General features: G+C 33.5%; 2 protein-coding genes across 4 annotated transcripts; one reads left to right on the top strand and one right to left on the bottom strand.

The window, feature by feature from the left end:
* Positions 1-6,779: 6,779 nt before the first annotated feature.
* On the top strand, positions 6,780-8,817 carry LOC122005106 (cation transporter HKT2-like). 2 transcript variants are annotated; one of them, XR_006118319.1, is made up of 3 exons: positions 6,780-7,963; positions 8,058-8,417; positions 8,512-8,632. XR_006118319.1 is itself a non-coding variant. In XM_042560029.1 (3 exons), exons 1-3 carry the CDS (start codon positions 6,807-6,809, stop codon positions 8,714-8,716), a joined length of 1,569 nt encoding a protein of 522 aa, XP_042415963.1. In that variant the 5' UTR covers positions 6,780-6,806; the 3' UTR covers positions 8,717-8,817. The 2 variants fall into 2 exon arrangements, 1 of the variants encoding a protein (XP_042415963.1); XM_042560029.1 differs by having other exon boundaries at positions 8,058-8,264; positions 8,512-8,817.
* Positions 8,818-9,771: 954 nt separating this feature from the next.
* Positions 9,772-11,903, bottom strand: LOC122003517 (transcription factor bHLH35-like). Of its 2 annotated transcripts, none has more exons than XM_042558625.1 (5): positions 11,751-11,903; positions 11,360-11,531; positions 11,016-11,249; positions 10,753-10,894; positions 9,772-10,143 (listed from the first exon to the last, which is right to left on the bottom strand). In XM_042558625.1, exons 1-5 carry the CDS (start codon positions 11,822-11,824, stop codon positions 10,139-10,141), a joined length of 627 nt encoding a protein of 208 aa, XP_042414559.1. In that variant the 5' UTR covers positions 11,825-11,903; the 3' UTR covers positions 9,772-10,138. The 2 variants fall into 2 exon arrangements, with proteins under 2 accessions (XP_042414559.1, XP_042414558.1); XM_042558624.1 differs by having other exon boundaries at positions 10,724-10,894.
* Positions 11,904-21,102: the final 9,199 nt, after the last annotated feature.

Consider the following 21,102-nt stretch of genomic DNA (forward strand, 5'->3'; position numbering starts at 1 on the left):
AGTATCGGTGGAGGTATGCATTATATGTAATATTTACTGTTGCGCTACAGTTCTCATTACTTCTCTTTCTTCTTGATTTGCCGAAAACTAACTTGAACGTCAGAGAGTCATCATCGAGGATTCCCCCCTGACTCAACACTAACGCTGTTTGTATTGTACGTCATAGCGAAATCTACTAGAGATTAATAGCAACACCACGTCCTTATATATATATATATATATAAAACTCATTTTGAGGGTTTGAGATGCAGAAAAACTTGCAAATGAAAAAAAGAAAGCCAATGGATTCCCTCACACCTATGAAATTTGAAATTATATTTTAAACATATGGTTTTGAGCAAAGATACGTGTTAAATTCTCAACCATAATTACAAAAGGTTTTAATTTTTATTAATATTGGCCCAAAATTTTTGGGTACGCAATTAAACACTTGATGCTTCATCATCGATATCTAATGGCTCTAATGTAATTATCTAAATTTCGAATTATTCTTTTGCTAAAATATGATCGCGTTTTTGAGTTTCTGGTTTTATTTTTTATTAAACATAGTTTAAGATATTTTGCTGATGTATTTTATATATTAATCATGATAAGTCTGAGTTTGGAGTGTACATTTTAAGACTCGGAGTAAGATTAGCCCATTAAATAGTTGCACATTGTTGTATCCAAATTGCTTTAAAAGCAATCGAAATGTTTGTTTTTTTTTATGGTACAGAATGAAAGGCGTTAGATCTTGACAGAGAAATTTAGGGGGCGTTTGGTTCTTCCTAGGAATAGGAATAGGAATAAGAATCGGAATGGGAATCATTGTATTATGGAATGGGAATGGGAATGGGTATGAGCATGGATATCACTCTTAAAAGCAATATTTGGTTAGTTGCATATCTTCTATCGGAATAAATCAAAATTTCCTTTTTTACCCTTAAAGGAAAATAAGAGAAAAAATTAGATGTGAGAGAAAGATGAATGTGAGAGAAAAATATGATGAAAGAGAATGATGAGAGAGAAAGTATGATGAGAAAGAAAATATGATGAGAGAGAAAGTGTAATGAGAGAAAATGAGAAAAGAAAGTGTGATTGGAGAGAGCATGATGAGAGAAGATGAGAGAGAAAATATGATGTGCGAGAAAGTATGATGGGAGAGGATGAAGAGAGAGAAAATATAATGAGAAAAAATGAGGAGAGAGAGTGTGATGAGAGAGATTGAGGAGAGAGAAAATATGGTAAGAGAGAAAGTATGGTGAGAGAGGAAGTGTGATGAGAAAAAAAGAGAACAGTGAGTATGATGGAAGAGATTGAGGAGAGAGAAAGTATGATGAGAGAGAAAGTGTGTTGAGGAAAAAAGGAGGGAGTGTGACAAGAGATATTGAGGAGAGAGAAAGTATGATGAGAGAGAAAGTATGATAAGAAAAAAGAGAAAAGAGAGTGTGATGGGAGAGATTGAGGAGAGAGAAAGTGTGATGAGAAAAAAAAAGAAGGAAGAGAGTGCGATGAAAGATATTGAGGAGAGAGAAAGTATGATGAGAGAGAAAGTATAATGAAAAAAAAAGGAGAAAGAGAGTGTGATAGGAGAGAGAAAGTGTGTGATAAAATGATTAAAGAGAAAATATGATGAGAGAGAACAAAGAGAGAGAAGTGATATGAAATAATAAATAAATAAATATATATATTTTGATATTTAATATTAATGGAGAAAATTTTAGTTTTAAGTGAAGGATATTTTTGGAATAAGGGAATATTTTGATTGATGAAAATAGGGTAATGACTCATTGAAGGGGAGGTACATGGGAATGAGTTATTACCCAATTTCAAGGATTCATTCCCTTATTTGTATTCCTATTCCTATAATCCAAACATTAACAATGATAATCAATAATTCTCATTCCCATTCCCCTCTCCTATTACTCTAAACCAAACACCTCCTTAATACATATTTCAATGGACGGTCTTCATCAGGAACAACAATCCGTGCTTCCTCAGCACGCCTTCAATTGATTCAGTGCGCTGCCCAAATTTGACTTATTTTGCTCCAGTTGATTAACAGATTTGTTATAATGGGACATCAATTTCTAAAGGATGCATATTTTAGAAGAAATTTATTTTTATACCTTTTTATTATTTGACAGTCGAGTATAAATTGATCTTATGATTTATCTTCCTTATATATTTTAGAGATGGACGATAAAAAATATTTGAAATGAATATAATTATCTTTTAAGCCCCACAGCATACACTCTGCGCTCTAAAAATCCTCACATAATACAAATTAATTGCAACATGAGACTTACACTAGTCCAGAATATGCGAGAGAATACAAATTATGCTCAGTGGACAGAAATGTGTGATAGATTTATCACAATAGTAAATTTAAATAAGTATATGTTTGGTAAAAAAATATATATAATAGATTTGTAACGGATCTAATTGAGTAGTTGTTCGTGGATTTAATGACTAACCCCGGCTGGCCATGTTGATTTTTGAGGAGCATCCATATTAATTTTTTTATTACTATATCTAAAATTTAAGATCAATTATTTTTCACTGCACACTACATCAATTATATCCTAAAATTTTCATCATTCTTAATTTTTATTATTTTCTTCTCTTTCTTCTATTTTTTTATTATTATATTTATGAAATGAGTGTAAGGAGAGAAATTAAAAAGAAATATTATTTTATTTTTAGAGTAGAGGTTTCATTCCCTAAATTTAGAAAATCACTATTAATCAAATCTAAATTTAGAAAATGGATAGATAATTGATGTAAAGATTTTTTAACTACTCTATTCAAAATTTAAGATAAAATTTTTAAATAAGGTATCTGATATGGATACACTTACATGTCGTGTTCATACTAATTAACTCTAGTTTAGACTCTACTAAATAAGTATATATTTTGAGCGTTCACCATGCAAATTAAAGGCACCACTCTGATTATAAATTTATTGTTTATCAACTGATTCGATATTTCATCCATTCTACTTTCTTAATTAGCAGTTTATCACCATCCTTTGAGTATATTGTAACCATTAATTAAAATGTTTTTGATATAAAATGCTAATGAACAATGTTTGGGCACGTTTTACAAACACAGACTCAGGTTGAATTCATCATGAATAAGATCATAATTTTTCGATCAAATTTACTTCTATCAAAGAAAAAAAATGAAAAATAAACAAAAATGGGTTGATTATGTCAAACAAAAATGAGAAAAATAGAAGGGCATTTGGGTGAAATCTCGTTCGGTAGTATGTTTTCCTTTTTTTTCAAAAAAAACAAAAGAAGGAAAAGTAAATAAACAAATTTGGGATGTGAAGAATTGCCTAGCTATTCTCATTGCTATTCCCACTAAATAAGAATTAATTCTTTGATGCGTTTAGACCTGCAGATGGATCTACTAACTCGATCCGTTAAGACACGTAACTAACTTGAATAGGATGTGCATTAAGCAACATGAAGTCGACCCACCAAAAGAGCGAGACAGAATAATTTGGGCTATCCAATGGACGCATGTTGAATTGATTAAAAGAGAGAGAGAATAATTCGATCTCAACAAAAAAAAAACGAAAAGGAGAGACAGAGAGAGAATAACACATGACAGATAGGAGAATTCCATGACGAAAATATATGACACCTCAAGTTGTGTCACTAATTAAAGAATATTGTATTTCTCCTCAATTATTGCATGGATTTAATTGTAATTTAGTCAACTTGTTGCCGGTATACATGGAGGATTAATTTTTTATTACCATAAGTTTCTTGATTTGATTTTAAATTTATCCCCTCGGATGGATCTAATGGTTACCGCATAAAGTATTGTCATAATAAGATATAAGATTCAAATCTTGATAAAGTCGAGATAAATATCTTCCTTATGTATTAGTCATTATTCCAAAGGCTAGTAGTCGCCCGTAATTTACCTTCTCCGTATTGATCTTGGGACGGATTGACGGGGATGCTAGAGACTAGCATATTCATTTTTTGTCACAATTGATTTGATTTTAAATTTATCCCCGGGATTATGATATCATAATAGTATATTTAAATTATCATTTAGATATTTAATGATTTAATTCATAATTATAACATATTTATAGAATTTTGTTTTTTAAATAGAGGGCGTAATTAATTTTTTTTATTTGACTTCAAATTTGTTCTTTTTTAATAGTCAAAGTTACAATCGAAGTAAATATATTGTTTTAAAATGACCCAATGAAGGTGCGATCAGTTTCAATTCCTAATTGTAACATATTTATAGAATTTTGTTTTTTCAATGGAGGGCGTAATTAAATTTTTTTTATTTGACTTCAAATTTGTTCTTTTTTAATAGTCAAAGTTAGAATCGAAGTAATTATATTGTTTTAAAATGACCCGATGAAGGTGCGGTCAGTTTCAATTCCTAATTTTCGCGTTCTCCTTGCTCATAATAATTGACATGTGCCAAGCATCCGTATCGTCTGCATGTGCAATTAGATATTCATGTTATGATATAGATATTTACATCCCTATTAGAAAAGTATTTATTAAAAAAATAAATAAAGGTTTATAATCTACTAAATTGATTATTATTTTTTGATTTATTATGATGATTAATAAAATTTTTTCATAAAATTAAATTGATCATTTAAAAAATTATAATAATAATAATAATAATATTATTATTATTATTATTATTTATTTATTTATTTTTTTTGCATGCGCAACTAGACAAACTGCATGATTCTTGTTGGATGTCTATTCGGGTTGTTGTTTAACGCGTCAATTATATTATAAGAAACTAATAGGACAATTATTGTCACGTGTAAGGCATGTGAATTCAAGTTGATTAATAACCATTAGGACAATTATTGTCACGTGTTAATTTTACCATCCAATTAATATTCTCATCTTATGTTTCAATTACGTGATAATTACTATAAAATTTATCATCAATATTTTTAAAACAACAGGACATGCAGTCGATATAAAAATGAATTCGTCGAGGGTAAAGAAGTAAACTAAAAGATGGCCATATTATTTTATTCAAATCAGAATTAATGTGAAAAAGGTCATTAGATATAATTACTTATAAAAATGGTTTGGATATTAAGTTCAATAACATAGTGAATAAATTATTAAAAACAATGTCTATATTATACATAATATAATTAGTGATCAAATTAAATATATAAGTACAATTTAGCTAGCCTAGGCCTATTCAGTGGTTGTGAATTAGTTTAGATTTAATATACAAATTCAAAGCATCCTCAAATTAGTTGTATTGGCAGATAAATTAATTAAATAGATTATTATTATTATTATTATTATTATTATTATTATATAAACATTTAATAGATAATAAATAAATGTGGTCTGCATCCCTGCAACTTTCACATGTGAAAGGGTGAGACCAACACACGTCAAGACTTAAGTCGGTCAACGTATGTTTCAAGTATTCTTTGAAAGCGAAGACGCACTCGCCAATGATACGTAAAATTAAATTATCATAATGATTGGTATTACTGACTGTGATTAAATGTGAAAATTACCTGAATTAGTGGACCAACTTGATGATTAACTGAAGCCAGAAACAGAGGAAAGTGGTCCAAAAAGACACACGCTCTCTCTTGTCCCCTCCTACGCAGCGTAGGGAGTGGGGCCTGTTGGTGGCATCGTCTGAAGTTAATAATATTAAATAGGATCCAATTGTATAATTTAACTTGATTAAATTCAAAACATAATAAAAATAATGGAATTTCTAATTGACATGGTATATTTAAATATGTAAATGAATTGGTATGAATTTATTTAACTCATCTATGAGAATGTATTTTTAGAAAAATATTAAAAATTTATATATACTAACATTTAATTATTTAAGTATTACCTTTACTTTTATTTTTTTAATGAGATAAGATTTCAATATTTTTATAATTTTATATATTTTTAGGGGTAGTTATAAAAAACTTAAGACAGGATAACTGTCCTATCAAATCTACATGTGCATCTATTAATATTTTTATCATATGGATTTAGGAATTATAGTATAGTATTCAGGATAAAGAAAAATTAAATAAAAAAAAATGTAAGATGCTCATAGACGTACGGAATAATATTTCTCACCCATATATATATATATATATATATATATATATATATATATATATATATATATATATTAACTGCAGGAATATAATTTTTTTTAAGGTCTAAAGGGCTTGTTTTTAACCCATTAAATTTTTTACACCGGTATAAAAAAATGAAATCAATCAGCTTAATACATGTGCTTTAATAGGCTCATTTAGTTATTTCGATCAAAATTATTACTTAAGATATAAATTTAAAACAAAGAATAATTTTTATAAAGAAAACAATAAATGGTAAAGTGATATAAATTCTGCCGAAAATTTGGAAACTGACATATAAGATAAATTCTATAAATTGAAGAGTAAATTAAATGTAGTTTTTAAAATTTAAATACAAATATAATAATTTTAATCAAAATTGATTGGCTAAGTTTGGTCAAGATTAATAAATCCATTTAATAGTTTTGGCTGCAATATAAAACCATCAAATAACAATCTCAATGAGAATTGTTATTTACTCATTTTTAAATCATTTGATTAATTTAATTAAAAAGGTAAATTTTAAAATGGGGATGATAAATCCGTCCCTCATTGGTCATTGCCATCCTTATTATTTTTCTTTCATTTGTAGTTAAAAAATATATCTAAAGATTCCGAGAACAGCAGCTTAAACCGTTCGCCTACATAAACAAATCAGTCCCCCATCCTCGTCGTCGCGGAGGAGTTGGAAAAATCCACATCCATGGCTACCTTCTCCACGGAGACCCACGCCGACGGATTAATCATCAGCCGCACCTACAGCTTCGCCCGCCTCGGTCGCTACCTCAACGCTCTCCTCCTCTTCCTCTACCGCCTCTCTGCCTTCCACATCACTCCCTTCCTCCTCCACCTCTGCTATTTCCTCTCTCTCACCTTTCTCGGCTCCCTCCTCCTCGCCCTCCTCAAGCCCAGCGACCCCGCCTTCTCCCCTCGCTACCTTGACATGCTCTTCATGTCCGCCTCCGCCATCACCGTGTCCTGCCTTGGCGTCGTCGAGATGGAGAGATTCTCCAGCGCACAGGTCGTCGTTCTCATGCTTCTTATGTTCCTCGGTGGCGATGTCTTCGTCTCCCTCCTCGCCCTCCTCCTTAGAAAAGCCAAGCAGAAGGCGAACTCATCGAGGAGCGTTGAGATCGAGGCCGGCCGCATCCCCAACGACGACGACGACGCCGTCGTCGATCGCTCCGAGGCAGGGATGAACATCAACCCCTCAGTCGCGGATGTTGAATCGACGACGACCTATACGTGCTTGCTAATTTACGTAATCTCCGGCTACATTGCGACTTTTCACGTGCTCGGCACGGCGTCGCTGTTGGCCTACTTCGCCGGCGTTTCGAGGGCACGAGGCGTCTTAAAGACGAAGGGTATCAATCTCTTCCTATTTTGCCTGTGCACGACTGTTTCATCCTTCGCCAACGGGGGTTTTGTCCCTACAAGCGAGAACATGGTGGTGTTCAACCGGGACCCTGTGGTGCTGCTGCTGATGACGATCCTGGCACTCGTCGGCAACACTCTATTTCCGCTGTTCTTAAGGTCGGCGATCTGGGCCTCCAGCAAACTCACTAGGAGAGCAGAGTTCGGCAGCATGTTAAAGAGCTCGGGAAATGAAGCTCGACTCAGGCCTCTTCTCCCGAAGTCGCAGACTTCGATGCAGTCTCTGACCGCTGTCGGGCTGCTGATGGCCGTGGTGGTTCTGTTCTGCGCGATGGACTGGAACGGCGCCGTATTCGATGGCTTGAACTCCTTTCAGAAATTATCCAGCGCGTGGTTCATCGTGGTGAACTCAAGGCACGCCGGGGAAAACTCCGTCGATTGCTCCCTCATCTCCCCTGCTGTGCTCGTCTTCCTCACCGTTATGATGTGAGTACTTTCGGCCCCTCGACGTTTAAAAACGACGCATTTAGCCTCGACTCATACGGCCTGATACCGTGTTTGTTTGACAATAAATTCGCAGGTACCTTCCCTCTTCCGCATCGTTCACTTCGCCTCGCGAGGATGATTCGAACCCCGAGGGGAAAAACTCGTGGTTGCAAAGCCTAATTTTTCCACAATTATCTTGGATTTTCATCTCCGTAGTTGCAGTATGCATTACAGAGAGGAGGAAGATGTCCGGAGATTCGCTCAACTTTAGCACATTGAACATCGTTTTCGAAGTGACGAGGTAATGAAGTCGGTTTAAATACGACCGCACGAAGGATGCTTGTCGATCTAATAGGCGCAGCACAAACACGTCGATTTTAACACTGTTATCCACTGACACGAGTAATTAAGAGAATCAACTAGTGATGTGAGAGTGATAGGACTGTAGATGAATGTATGACAATAGTCCATAGTTTTGTGTTTTTCAATTGCACATCAAACATAGAGCTCTGAATTTTGATGAGTTTATTGTATCTTTTTGGTTGCAGTGGCTATGGAAATGTGGGGTTGTCAACTGGCTACAGTTGCTCAAGGTTGCAAAAGCTCAATCCAGGAGCAAGCTGTGAGGACAAACCCTATTCACTGTCAGGATGGTTCAGTGATGAGGGCAAGCTTATCTTGATCCTTGTCATGCTCTATGGAAGGTTGAAGAAATTCAGTGCAGGATGTGGTAAATCCTGGAAGCTATATTGAGGGACACAAAATTATTACTCTGAATACGATTAATTAGCTAAATGAGAAGATTAGATTCTATATGTAACGAAATTGTGTAATTAAAAGCTTATCTTTTTTAATACGGCTGATTGCTGTAATATTTTGATAAGAAATTTTTATTATACCCCTTGTACAGATTTTGTTTATTGTTTTTTTTTTCCATTTTTGGTTCAAGATATCCACTCTGCTGTTGTTTATCCTAATCCTCTTTGATTTGTTACACGAGCGCACATTACCTCCAAAATATCGAACAAAAAGGAAAAAAAAACAAAATCGCAAATCCACTTTTTATTTTAAAATCGTGCTTTTAACTTTTAAGGTGTGTTGGCATCATTAGGTTTTAGGAGGAGGTAGTTAAATATAACTTTTATGTATGAAAAAACATAAACTATTAAAACTTAATACGATGGTGGATAAATTATGGTCTTAAACTTACCATCCTGTTATCAAGTTTTAACAACATAAATCTCGTAATAATCAGGGGTCGATTCTTAGAAACTGACAACTTGAGGTTTATCTCACCATAAACTTGACGTCTGTGTACTTGCATGTAACTCCCTCCATATCCGTGGGGCATGTACTAGGGAGACTGTTAATGTGATGGATCTACATTTTAACGACACAAACCCATTTTTAGAATCATCTTATATCCTATAAAATAGTTTGTCATATTTTCTTGACACTAACAGACCTTCAAAATTGGGTGCAAAACTGATTTTAAAAACAAAAAAAAAAGGTTTCCATAGTTCAAGCTAGTTTTAAAATCAACTTGCAGCTGTAAAACTAGAGCTTCTGTGTTTTTTGTGTAATTTTTGTTTTATTAGTTCTAGTAAAGCCAGTGTTACCAATGAGCCTTTAAAATATAATTGCAAGTTGATTTTTAAAATCACTTTGCTCGTCATAAAACTATAGTTTCGAAATTATAACGAGTGATTTTTCACTTTCTCTCCCTTATTGTTGGGCGTTTTGTAAATATATAAGAAGTGATTTTTAAATGCTCTCTTTATTAAATTATCAAAAATTCATAAATGAAACGTCTTGGGTTTATATTCATGACACAAATTACAGAGAATTGTACTCCAAAACTTTGATCACAGCATCAAAGTAAAACATCATTACAACTTGAAAAAGAACTTGAACATTACCATAAGTAATCGACTCTGCTATGCATGCCTTATCCACTCCATCTGTTGCTAAGCAACAGCCTTAGTCTCCCGGAGTAGCAAGGGTAGAATAGCAGTTTATTGACTGATTTATTTTTGTGCATAGGGCGTAATAATCAGCTCTTGGGTAAATCCATGTAGTTAATATAACTCGAGGATCGAACTCATTGTTCTCGGGCTGTCAAGTTCTGTAATTGCAGTTTCAATCTTCTCCTTCAGTTGAGCGCTCCCTATTTCATCACTCTGCACACAAGTATATATATCTTGCTTCAATTATATAAATGTGCAGATTTTAAGTCGATCATTTCCAGAATGAGATGATTCGATTACTTTAGCTTAAGAATTTGGAAATAAAACAAGTAAATTTTCTTCTTTTTTCTTGTTGAAAAAAAAACTTCCATTTGTTAAAGAAGCTCCTTAATTAAAATGATGTGAATGGTGGTGGTGGTGCAGCGATGACTAATTAGTCTTCCTGGGCAAGCGACGACTGTACTGTACATTTGAGAAAAGGATAGGAATGGCAGATAACCACTAGTTAAATCAATGCTGAATCACATAAAAAGATTATAAAAACTAAATATTGAATTGGTTTTCTGGTCAAAAAGACATTAAATTGTTGAGAAGAGCCGCATGTGTTAAATGAGCTAAAAATGGGGAGTCTGTTTCGGGGTGCAATTTATAATCTGTCATCTTTGAATCCCCTTCCATCTGATCTTCTCGATAATTAACATGGCTCTGAGATAGTTAATTTGGTGTATTTTCTCATAAAATGGCGGATGTGTTTTCCATAACACAAGTTAAAGAAAGTGAGAGTATATTATACCTCAATGAACAGAGTATAAAAGAAGCTACCGGCGAGGCAGGTGATGTTGGCCGTGATGATCTTCATGTTTAAAGACTCAAAAAGCTCGCATAGCTTGATCATGGTGTCGCTCTTCTTGTTGCAGGTGATGTTTATAAGAATGGTCTTCTCCCCCACTTCACTCACTGTAAGCTGCATGACATGCCGCCAAAACTAATTAATCAATTTCCGAATTTGAGAAGGCTGTTTTATTTTCATAATCAGTAGTTAATTAAAAAAGTGTGTAAGAGAGAAACAGAGAATGCGTGACTACTTCCACAACTTGAATTGGTGTCGAGCTGGGGGAACTTGGAGCAGACGCAGTTCTTTTCTTCTTTCTCTGCGAGAAGTGCAGATTCTCCAAGTGCGCAAGGTCGTCATCAACCGAAGCCAACTCTTGCTTGAGTTTTGACTCGAGCTCGGATATGTCAGCTTTCATCTGCCTTTCTTCGTCTTGAAGCTGAATAATGTAATCGATCGCATCCTTTATGATCGATGCCTTATTCATCTGAGTTCACATCAGTTAATTAAGTACTTAATTATAATAATCAGATATTAAAAAGTGAGGGAAAAAACAATTTGGTATGGTTTTGAAGTGATAATTTATTAATTAATTACCTTGGTAATCTTGGGAACGACGCTTCGGAGTGCGTAGAGCTTATCGTCGAGCTTCTTCCGGCGATTCCTCTCCATGGCAATGTTCTTCGCCGTGGTTGGCGCCGACGAAGAGACACCTTCGGGAGAACTGGAACCATAGTAGCCACCGGACACGGCCTCCTCAAACCCCCAACTGCGTAATTAAGAAGGAAAGATATCAACCCCTGCTTTATTGATTAGCTCGGAAGAAATTAAGATTCAGAGCATATGTAATAGAAAATAAATGACCCGTTTTGTTTTTTTCCGTCTGTGAATTGAACAACAAGATGAACAAGCAGGGGAAGAGCAACACTCTCAAGCTGATTTCATATAATGAAATCAAGAAAAGAACAGACGAGAAAAGGAAAAGTACCTCTCGAGCTCTTCGAGATCCATCAAGCGCTTAGTTTCCCAGTAGAGGCTGTATTCGGCATTCATGTCGTCCATTGTGTTAGTTGGTCGCTGTTGGATTTCGTGAGGGTGGACGGAGGAAGGTTGAGAGAGAGAGAGAGATTACGCAGGGAGGGATGAATGGAAGACGGAGAGACTCCGCATTTATAAGGGGAGAGCGATCGCATAATATATAATGTATAGAAAATTTTATTTTGTTCGTAATTTTCTAAAACACCCCTTGGAATTTTAAAATATTAAATTTTATCCTCTGAAGAGATGGGAACCGCCGTTAGCTCAAGACGTAAACTGATTTAAAAATCAACTTACACCTTATAAATTTTAATTTTTAATATTTTCAAAGTTATAAAAATTTGGCTTATCATATTGATCCGCCTTACTAAATAAGTTAAGCAAGTTAAATTAAAATTTTATCAATCTATTATAGGCCGATTCGCTTAGGCTCACAATCCACCTAAGCTTATGATTCGTATAGATTAACCTACAATACATTTGGATTGACCCGTAAATTAAAAAATACATATAAAATAACTTTTATGTCAATTTATAACATTTCTGTACTATAATTTTAAAATATTTAAACAATTTTTACAATAAAATATTAAAAATATGAAAAAAAAAATTATTTTTTTACATTTTTGATAGATTTGTGGATGATCCTCCTAACCTTCAATCCATCTTGAATGGGATAGAATTAGAAATTTCTCAATCCACTAAGATGACGGATCAATCCTCCCTATCGATCCATCCCATCACGAATTGAGCGGTTTGACAACTCTGATATCAAGACTAAAAACTCAAGTTTTATTTTTATTATTTCTTTAATTTTAGCAGCAAACTGATTAACAAACCAGCTTAATTATATATGTCAATATAGTGTTAAGGATGAAAAAGGAAGTTTTCTCTGTTCCTAACGTAATGTTTAATTTGATTTTAATTTTGACAATTTGTGCCCTAAGATTTGACATTATTATGCTAAAATCTAAGATACTGTGAATTTTCTTAAGCTTTTGACTTTAATACTAACTTTATCGCGAATTTGCAACTTTAACAATATTAAAAATATAAAATTTTAAGGCCGAGCCAATTTACAAATAAAAATACGCACTAATAATTAACACTTGCATGCGTAGCATAGTAAAAAAAATGATTTACGTGTCGCTTTGTAGCGTTTTTTTTTTAAAATTTTAATATGAATTTAACTGGGTTTATAACTTTGAAAATATTAAAAATCAAACATATATACAAGATGCAAACTAATTTGTAAATTAGCATCACTCTAAATATATAGCAAACTTTAACAACTAGATATTTTGATAATAATCAAAACTATAATACCAAAACAATTTAATTAGAGAGTATGGTACAAAAGCATTTTTAAAAAATGTAGCAAATTATAAAGTGTAAAATGGAATTTCTCTATTACATAAATATATCTGTAGTAGTTTACTTACCTAATTCAATTATAAAATATTAAATAATAAACTAAATTAATCATTAATAAAAATATTAATAATTGATTTAGAAAATCAGAAAGTAAATGGAAGTTCATTATCCTAACTCGTAAGGTAAAGATTTGTCTGGGCTCCTCGATTCACTTTTGAGAGTCCAAGCGCGTTTGAATATGTGAGGATCGTCTAGAACTATATAAAATAAGGATGTACAAGATAAGTATATATATAACATTGAGCTCGTTGTAGATATATACTTATGCTTTGTCTATGAACAAGAGAGGAGGTAAAAACTTCTGTGAAAAGGAAAGAGAAAGAGGGGAAAAAAATATTAACCAACTAATTTAAACTATCTAAGAATATTTCTATATTTTAAATCTGTTACAATTATTTAATACCACTCAAAAACTGTAAATACTAATTCAAAGCGTCTGATCTGAAATGGTGAAACAGGAGTCATGATCAATACTCGTGTTTTCACCAATTTAGGTTACGTTGTTCGATGATAAGGTGTAATTTGAACAAATTATTTTTAGTCCCGTATTTTTTTTTTCAATTTTGATTCTTATCTATAAATTCACATTCTAAATATATTAATTTACATTTTTTCCAATTTTAATTATGTTATCTATAAATTTACACCCTTAGTATATCTTGTATTTTTTTCAGTGTTGGTCATGTATCTATAAATTTATATTTTTAATCTCGTAACTTATATATTTTTTTTCCTAATTTCAATTCTTTTTTTTTTTTTTTGCCTGAAATTCAAATTAACTGGCCTAGTGGGTGACAGGGATATACACATGGAATCTAAATGACAACCCCCATTCTTCTCTAATGTAAGCAAAAAAAATGTCTAAATTCATTTTTCATGTCAGTATCGTCATCCCTAGTTACACAATTACTAGTGGTCAATTTGAATACTGGATAAAAAAAAAGAGATTAAAATTAAAAAAATACAAGTTACAATACTAAAAATGTGAATTTATAGATAACAAGACTAAAATTAGAAAATAAATATAAGTTAATGTAATAAGAATATGAATTTATAAATAACATAAGTATAATTAGAAAAAAATATAAGTTAATATACTAAAAATATGAATTCATAGATAACATAACAGGATCAAAATTGAAAAAAATGTAACTTATTAGACTAAAAATCTAATTTTCTCGTGTTATTTAAGGGTTGCAAATCTATTCAATTAAGTTGATATGTGTGCGCACATTTTAATCGAGCATCAATTGTTAAGAATAATTAATTGAATAGTTAATATGATGTGTTTTTTGTGATGTTAATTAAAACCGCCCCTGGTTATGGTTTAATGAAACTTATGTGGCATAACAAGTGAAATGTTTGTTCTTAGCGCCCTATCGATTCATCCTAGCACCAACATGGAAGAGGTAAATTATTATAATTGAGAAGACAAGTGGATGGAAAGTGAGTTAGACGTGTGAGTTATACAATCCCAAAATCTCATTAGATAAATAACCATCCATATACCACTTCAGTTATGTCCGTGGAAGTTTAATGAAATTTATGATGGTAAAAGGCGAATATGTTCGCCCTCAGCGTTCCCGTCAATTCGTCCCAGGACCAACACAAGTTTAATGAAACTTATGACACTATTACTGACGGAGAAGTGAATTTTAACAGGACTTAATTTTTCAGACGTGATTTATGCCGTCCATTCTATTCACAATTACCAACATTTTCTTCGTTGCAATCGTACTCTTCCTTGGAATTTAATTCGGGTCGTCTATGAATTTGTTATTTAATTTGTCAAGGACTTAGCGTCATCATCATAGGACAAGAAAAGTTGTACCTTTGAAAGTTTCCCACAGCGTATAACACCCCCAAAGGCAAGTTGTTGTCAAACGCATTTGATTGTTCCCCTCCCTCTTTGAGACTTTTGTGGAGTTTTTTTGCAAGCTAAGTACTGAGATTCACTCACGCCTTGTCATCAAGCTAGAAAATCCAAGTTTAATTACTAGTGGCCGAGTCATCTTACATTGCATTCGCATTTCTCAGTGATGGCGACGGGAGATTGGAGGTAATTAATTTCCTTTAGTCGACACGGCTTGATATATAAACTATGTAAACACAATCCATTACGTACACGGGTGATGGTAACTAGTAGATTAATTAAGCAATTAATTCCGCATTTTGTCATTAAATGATCCGAAACTTTTAAAGAAAAGTAGGATGTGAAGTAAAGATTTCATATAATAGTGGTGTGGCCATTCCGGTGTTACATTGTGGTCAAACAAATTTAGTTTATGTGGGGTTGAAAAATTGGTTTTGAATAAATGAGGATGAAATTAAAGTTTATCATTTAATATGTGACGTGACTTAATGTGTAGGATTGTGATAGATAAAGGCATAGGTATCCCTTTAGATGATTTAATCTAATTCATTGAATTTAAAATGGAAGGTATTGAAATGAAGAGACATTGTATATCTTGAAAGTAGATGTGATCTAGATTATCTAATTCAACTTGATGAATGATATTTTGATTGAACTAAGAAGTTTTCTAACCCTTCATATAGTCTTTGTCATTTTATTTATTTCAATTTAAAGTAAAGCAAGCATTGCATTCCATACTTATATTTAAGAGTTCGAGAAACTTTTTCGATTCAAAGGTCTTGTGATTTGCATTGCTATTGTTGTAAGATAAAGTCGTCGTATTTTGGGAGATGATTATTGTGTTCCATGAGCACCATGTGCGGGTAAATTCGTCTTTGATCCTGCCCGAAAGCTGGAAGATGACTAGTTGAACACTCCGCTCTAATGTTGACTGGATGGAGACTTCTCGTTGTCCTGCATGTCACAAAAAATGTTAGTGCCGGGCTAGGGAAAGGGTTCCCGGCATTGGTCCTTCGCCGTTTAAGTCAGTGATCGATTTTTGCAGAAGAATAGTGAAAAAATTATAACAATGAGCGTGTAGAAATATGTAGCATTGCATACCTTCGCTGGTGGGTGAAGACCCCATTTTATAATGTCACTGTTATATTTATGCATGAATTATGAAGCACTTCCAAAAAAAGGGCAGATCATAAAGTGATCCTAACACCTTTTCTAAAATGAGTCCGTAAAATCTTTGTGATTGGACAAGCTGGAAGCTTCTAAAGTGTGATTTGCCTGTAAAATATCTTCTGTCCTTTGTGACACAAAAGGTCAAAAAAGCGTAATAGTTTGTTGGGCTGCGAGGCCCACCATAGACTATTTTGACCAACTGATTGAATTATTGATATAGTCCGACCGGCTGTGAATCCTAAGAAATACCTAGTCAATGTTTATGAGTGCGGTCGGTGACTAGGCTTCTTTACTTGAACTGTACGTAACAGGTATTTAGTATGTCCGATCGGACCATACTTCCGATCGGCTGGGGCACTTGGTTGGGATAATTGATACTTGACTTCATACGTCATCGTACTTCATCATTGATTGCGAAATCAGATTTTGAGGTTAGCCCGATCGGAAAGCCCCACCGGGCGAGTCCTTGGTTTAACACTTACAGTCCGTCCGACCTGGAGGTCCGGTCAAGCCTTCTCTTACTCTAAATGATGTTGACAACTCTTTGACTTTGACTTTAACTTCAACATCAACCGACCTCCTAGACTTTAACCCCTCTCAAAGGAGTTCATCTTAAACACCGTATCAATCTTAAAAAAATAGAGTCCAATTCTAATTTCGACTACACGTAAATGGTATTATATAGTCATTCGATCTGTACTCAGATTGTACCACCACCATCAGATTCTACATATGGTTCATAATTATACTTAAAATTTTTTCTTTCTCATTTTCCAATCAACCAAAATTAGTACGAAGCATAAACAACAAGATCTTTTATAAGCTAAATATAGTATTAAAATCGCATTATAAATATGAAGCTAAAGGGAATAACGCTAAACAAGCAGATCCAGGATTCCTTCTCGCATTCTTATGGACAACCTTCACGATCTACAATTACAAACTAAGCCACGCTGAACAGTCAACCCATCATGTTTTCCTCGTGGATGAATATACGTGCATGCCTAGTCTTGGCACCGGCCATCAGTTAGTTAATAAGACACATCGATGATGCCGGTCAAAAATCCAGCTACGTAATTGGTCACACCTCGGGGTGGGAGAGCTCTTTAAGAAAGTATCAGGTTTGACCGAGTGAGAAAGAAGACACAGAGCTACTGCCGCATTAAATTTTTGGCAGTATATGCTCTACGGCTGAGTAATTTCTAAACGTTTTTTGTGTTTTCCTGGAACAAGAGTTTTGTTTTTTATATTCCGTCGTAGATGAAGCGTGTATCGTAATGTTATAGTTTTACACATTAAAGCGACGTAAAGATAGAGACGGAAGAGATACTGTCCCCCTTGTGATTTGGATGCAGGTAGACAGTACTGTTGATGACAATGCGGTTATTGCTAGATCTGGTAAATTCTAGCTATGCGAATTTTAGAAACCAAATAAGAACTTTAGTAACAGAAAATACAAGTATATAGATCTAATTTCAACGATTAACATGGCATAATATAATAAAGTGGATAAACAAATCACAAGAAACCCAATTGATGAAGATCCATTGTCCTTATCATTTAGTGCTGTCTGAGTGATTCCGGTGGAGAAAGATGATGCGAAAGTAATAAGAAGACATTCCAAGAGAATTAAGATGATGACACCGTAAAACCTTCATCATGGGAATAAAGGAAGATGCTAAGATATCCTAAATCATAGGAGACTAATCCTTTTATATAAGGAATATATGATCTATTATCAGCCTATAAATGATAATGTATCAGACTAAAGAGTTATACACATTATCGTACATCCAATATTTCGAAACTCAATAAATTTAAGTTAGATCACTTTAAATACAAGAATCTCCGACTTGGAGTAAATGTGAGTTGTATATGATATATGAGTATAACTTTAATTGATATCAAACTTTATGATTACAAAATACCCGCGGTGATAATATGTCTATTAACTTCATTGATATAGAACTCAAGAGGTCATAACTATTATATATGCTTATATAACAAGACCCAATAGTAATCCTAATACCAATGTCATTAATGACATAGATCAAAGTATAAATGTATAGTATGAAAATTGTATAAAATATGATCAATACGTGTCAATTATAATTAGTCCTGAAGTGATCTAAAAGGGTCTGATCCTATTTGCAAATACTTTATACTAAATTGCAACAATAAATCATGATCCAAGCTTTATGATTTTAAAAGAAATCTATATCATATTTATAAATACCAAATACTAAACAGTAGCAGTAAATCATGATACTTTATTAACATGTCAAACAAACATGTAAATTCTCACTATTTTTTGAACTTCAAATACGTATAATAAATAATCAAAGTACAATATTTATTTTATAATCATAGAGAAATAAAATAAATATGGATTCCTACTAGATAAATTCTTCTTCCATAAGAAGAACTCTATATCGAATATGCCATGAAACACCTTGGCATCAAGCCCTTGGTAAGTGAATTTGCCAACATGGAATCATGTTGATGTGTCCTATTAGATCGACTCTGAACTCTTTTTTTAACTATTAGAAATTTGTTATGCTTGGACGTTGACGAACAGTGGTTGTTCTTGATATAAAATTTTACGGCTTTATTATCATAGTTGATCCTTAATGGACTATCAATGTCATTAACGATTTGAAGCGTTGTGACGAAGTTCTGCAGTTAAATCCTATGATTGGATGCTTCATAGCATGCTATCAACTCTGCCTCCATAGTAAAAGTGACTACTAGTGTCTGCTTGATGTTCTTCCAAGAAATAACCCCTCCAACGAGTATGAAAATATAGCTTAAAATCAGAATCTAAATATCCAATCACCTTTATGAGATCTGACATTTGATATGTGAGCATGTGTTCTTTAGTTTTCTGAAAATACTACATCACTTTTTTTGCAACTTTCCAGTGCGACGGTCCTGGATTACTTACATATCTATCTAACATCCCCACTATAAATACTATATCTAGTCGTGTACAAACCTGTATATACATGAGACTTCCCACAGTTGACGCTTAAGGGAATTGTTCTATGCACTATATTTTAAGTTCAAGCCATGGACAATATTGCAAACTGAATCTATCACCTCTAAATGTAGGTGTGTCACTAGATGCACAATTTTACATGTTATACCTTATAAGTGTTGATCTGCATAGGTCGGTTAGGGGGTGAATAGCCATGAAATCAAAGTTGGAAAAATATCTCTTGCTTTTGAGCTTAGGCAAGGATGCACAATTGATTAAGCACAAATAATTAAAATAAACAATAACATAAAAGAAAATAGACTAAAGAATTTACTTGGATACAACCTACGTGGTTATTAATGCAAAGCAAATGAAAAGCTCTAAAAATCTCCTTCGTTGAAAGCAAAGAAGCCTCTTATACTCTTTGATAGCTCAGAAATTAACTAGAAATTGAACACGATAGTTGTTAAATTCCTAACTTTAGGGGGCTTTTCTAGCCTCACGGGATGATGTTACCATTGGTTGATGTGGCTCAGAGGTCCCTCCAAAGGAATCTAGGCGCCTCAGATGTGGATAAAGTTTTATCCTCGGTGCAACAGTCGCCAACGTCTCTACCACATTGGAAGGCGCTTTCATGCGGATTGAAGGAGCCTTTATGCCTTAGCTTAAGGCGCCTTCGAGATCTCTCAAGGCACCTTAGCGCCATTTCGTCTGAGGAACCTCCAAAGTCATTGGAGGCACCTTGAGCACTATTCATCCAAACAATCTCTTTCTCGTGCTCGCTTGGGTGATGCTCCGGCTGTCCGAAATTGAGCTCACTCGAACCTAACTTTGACCTTCTCATCGAACAGTCTTCCGCTCCGACTTCTTGTCCCTCAGAAGCACCGCACATATCCTTCTTGCCCATCGGTGTACTCTTCTGCAATACCTCGTCTCTCAGACGCACCAAGTTCGCTTGTGTTCGGGTTTACTTCTTTCTTTCTATTTATCTTTTCCGTTGCGTACTATTTTTGAAAAAGAAAGTCTTTAAAACACGTGATTCACCCCTCCCTCAAGTGTGCATCGATCTTACATATACATTAACATCGCATCCAAATGTTAGCGACCATATTATTTAATGCATCGCAAATGTGTTTGCGATGACATAGTTTTATTTAGTGACGAAAACACATATATTAGCGATAAAAAGTTTCGTCGCTAAATATCTATGTTCTTGTAGTGTTAATTAGATATTAATTTTTTTTTTCGGTAAATTAGAGAAAAATCTACAATCACAACTTTAACTTTGCATGCAGTCCCAAATCATAAAAAACTTTGTTTCCACTCTCTGTGTCCAAAGTTTTATTTGTTTCAACTCCCTCATGCAAATATTATTACCTAATTGCCCCTCAGATTTTTTAGGAACAAAAGATCTAAAAATGAGTACAATTCCTCTTAAAGTCAGCACTTTACACTAGAATTGAATATATTTCCTATTAAATTGAGTACAACTTTTTTCCTGCTTTAATATAATTCCCCCTAAATTTATCATCATTTAAAAAAAATTAGTATATTTTCCATCTAATTGTGTACCATTTAGAAAAAATCTAGTATACTTTCCATCCAATTGAGGTGGAAAAAGAATTGTGCTTAATTTGATAGAAAATATACTAAAATAAGTATAATTCCTCTTAAAGTCAGCACTTTATACTAGAATCGAGTATATTTTCTATCAAAATTGTCTCTCATATTTTTTAGGTATAAATAGTTTAAAAATGAATATAATTCTTGTTAAATTCAGTACTTTAAACTAGAATCGAGTATATTTTCTATTAAATTGAGCATGCTTTTTTTCCTGCTTAATATAAT

This window comes from Zingiber officinale, chromosome 7B, assembly GCF_018446385.1.
Source record: "Zingiber officinale cultivar Zhangliang chromosome 7B, Zo_v1.1, whole genome shotgun sequence".
Taxonomy (NCBI): domain Eukaryota; kingdom Viridiplantae; phylum Streptophyta; class Magnoliopsida; order Zingiberales; family Zingiberaceae; genus Zingiber; species Zingiber officinale.

Coding starts and splice junctions, on each gene's coding strand:
- LOC122003517 (XM_042558624.1), bottom strand. CDS start 11,824: ATGGACGACATGAATGCCGAATACAGCCTCTACTGGGAAACTAAGCGC. Junction 11,532..11,750: donor GATCTCGAAGAGCTCGAGAG/GTACTTTTCCTT, acceptor TTAATTACGCAG/TTGGGGGTTTGAGGAGGCCG. Junction 10,144..10,723: donor TTTATACTCTGTTCATTGAG/GTATAATATACT, acceptor ACTTGTGTGCAG/AGTGATGAAATAGGGAGCGC.
- LOC122005106 (XM_042560029.1), top strand. CDS start 6,807: ATGGCTACCTTCTCCACGGAGACCCACGCCGACGGATTAATCATCAGC. Junction 7,964..8,057: donor GTCTTCCTCACCGTTATGAT/GTGAGTACTTTC, acceptor ATAAATTCGCAG/GTACCTTCCCTCTTCCGCAT. Junction 8,265..8,511: donor ATCGTTTTCGAAGTGACGAG/GTAATGAAGTCG, acceptor TTTTGGTTGCAG/TGGCTATGGAAATGTGGGGT.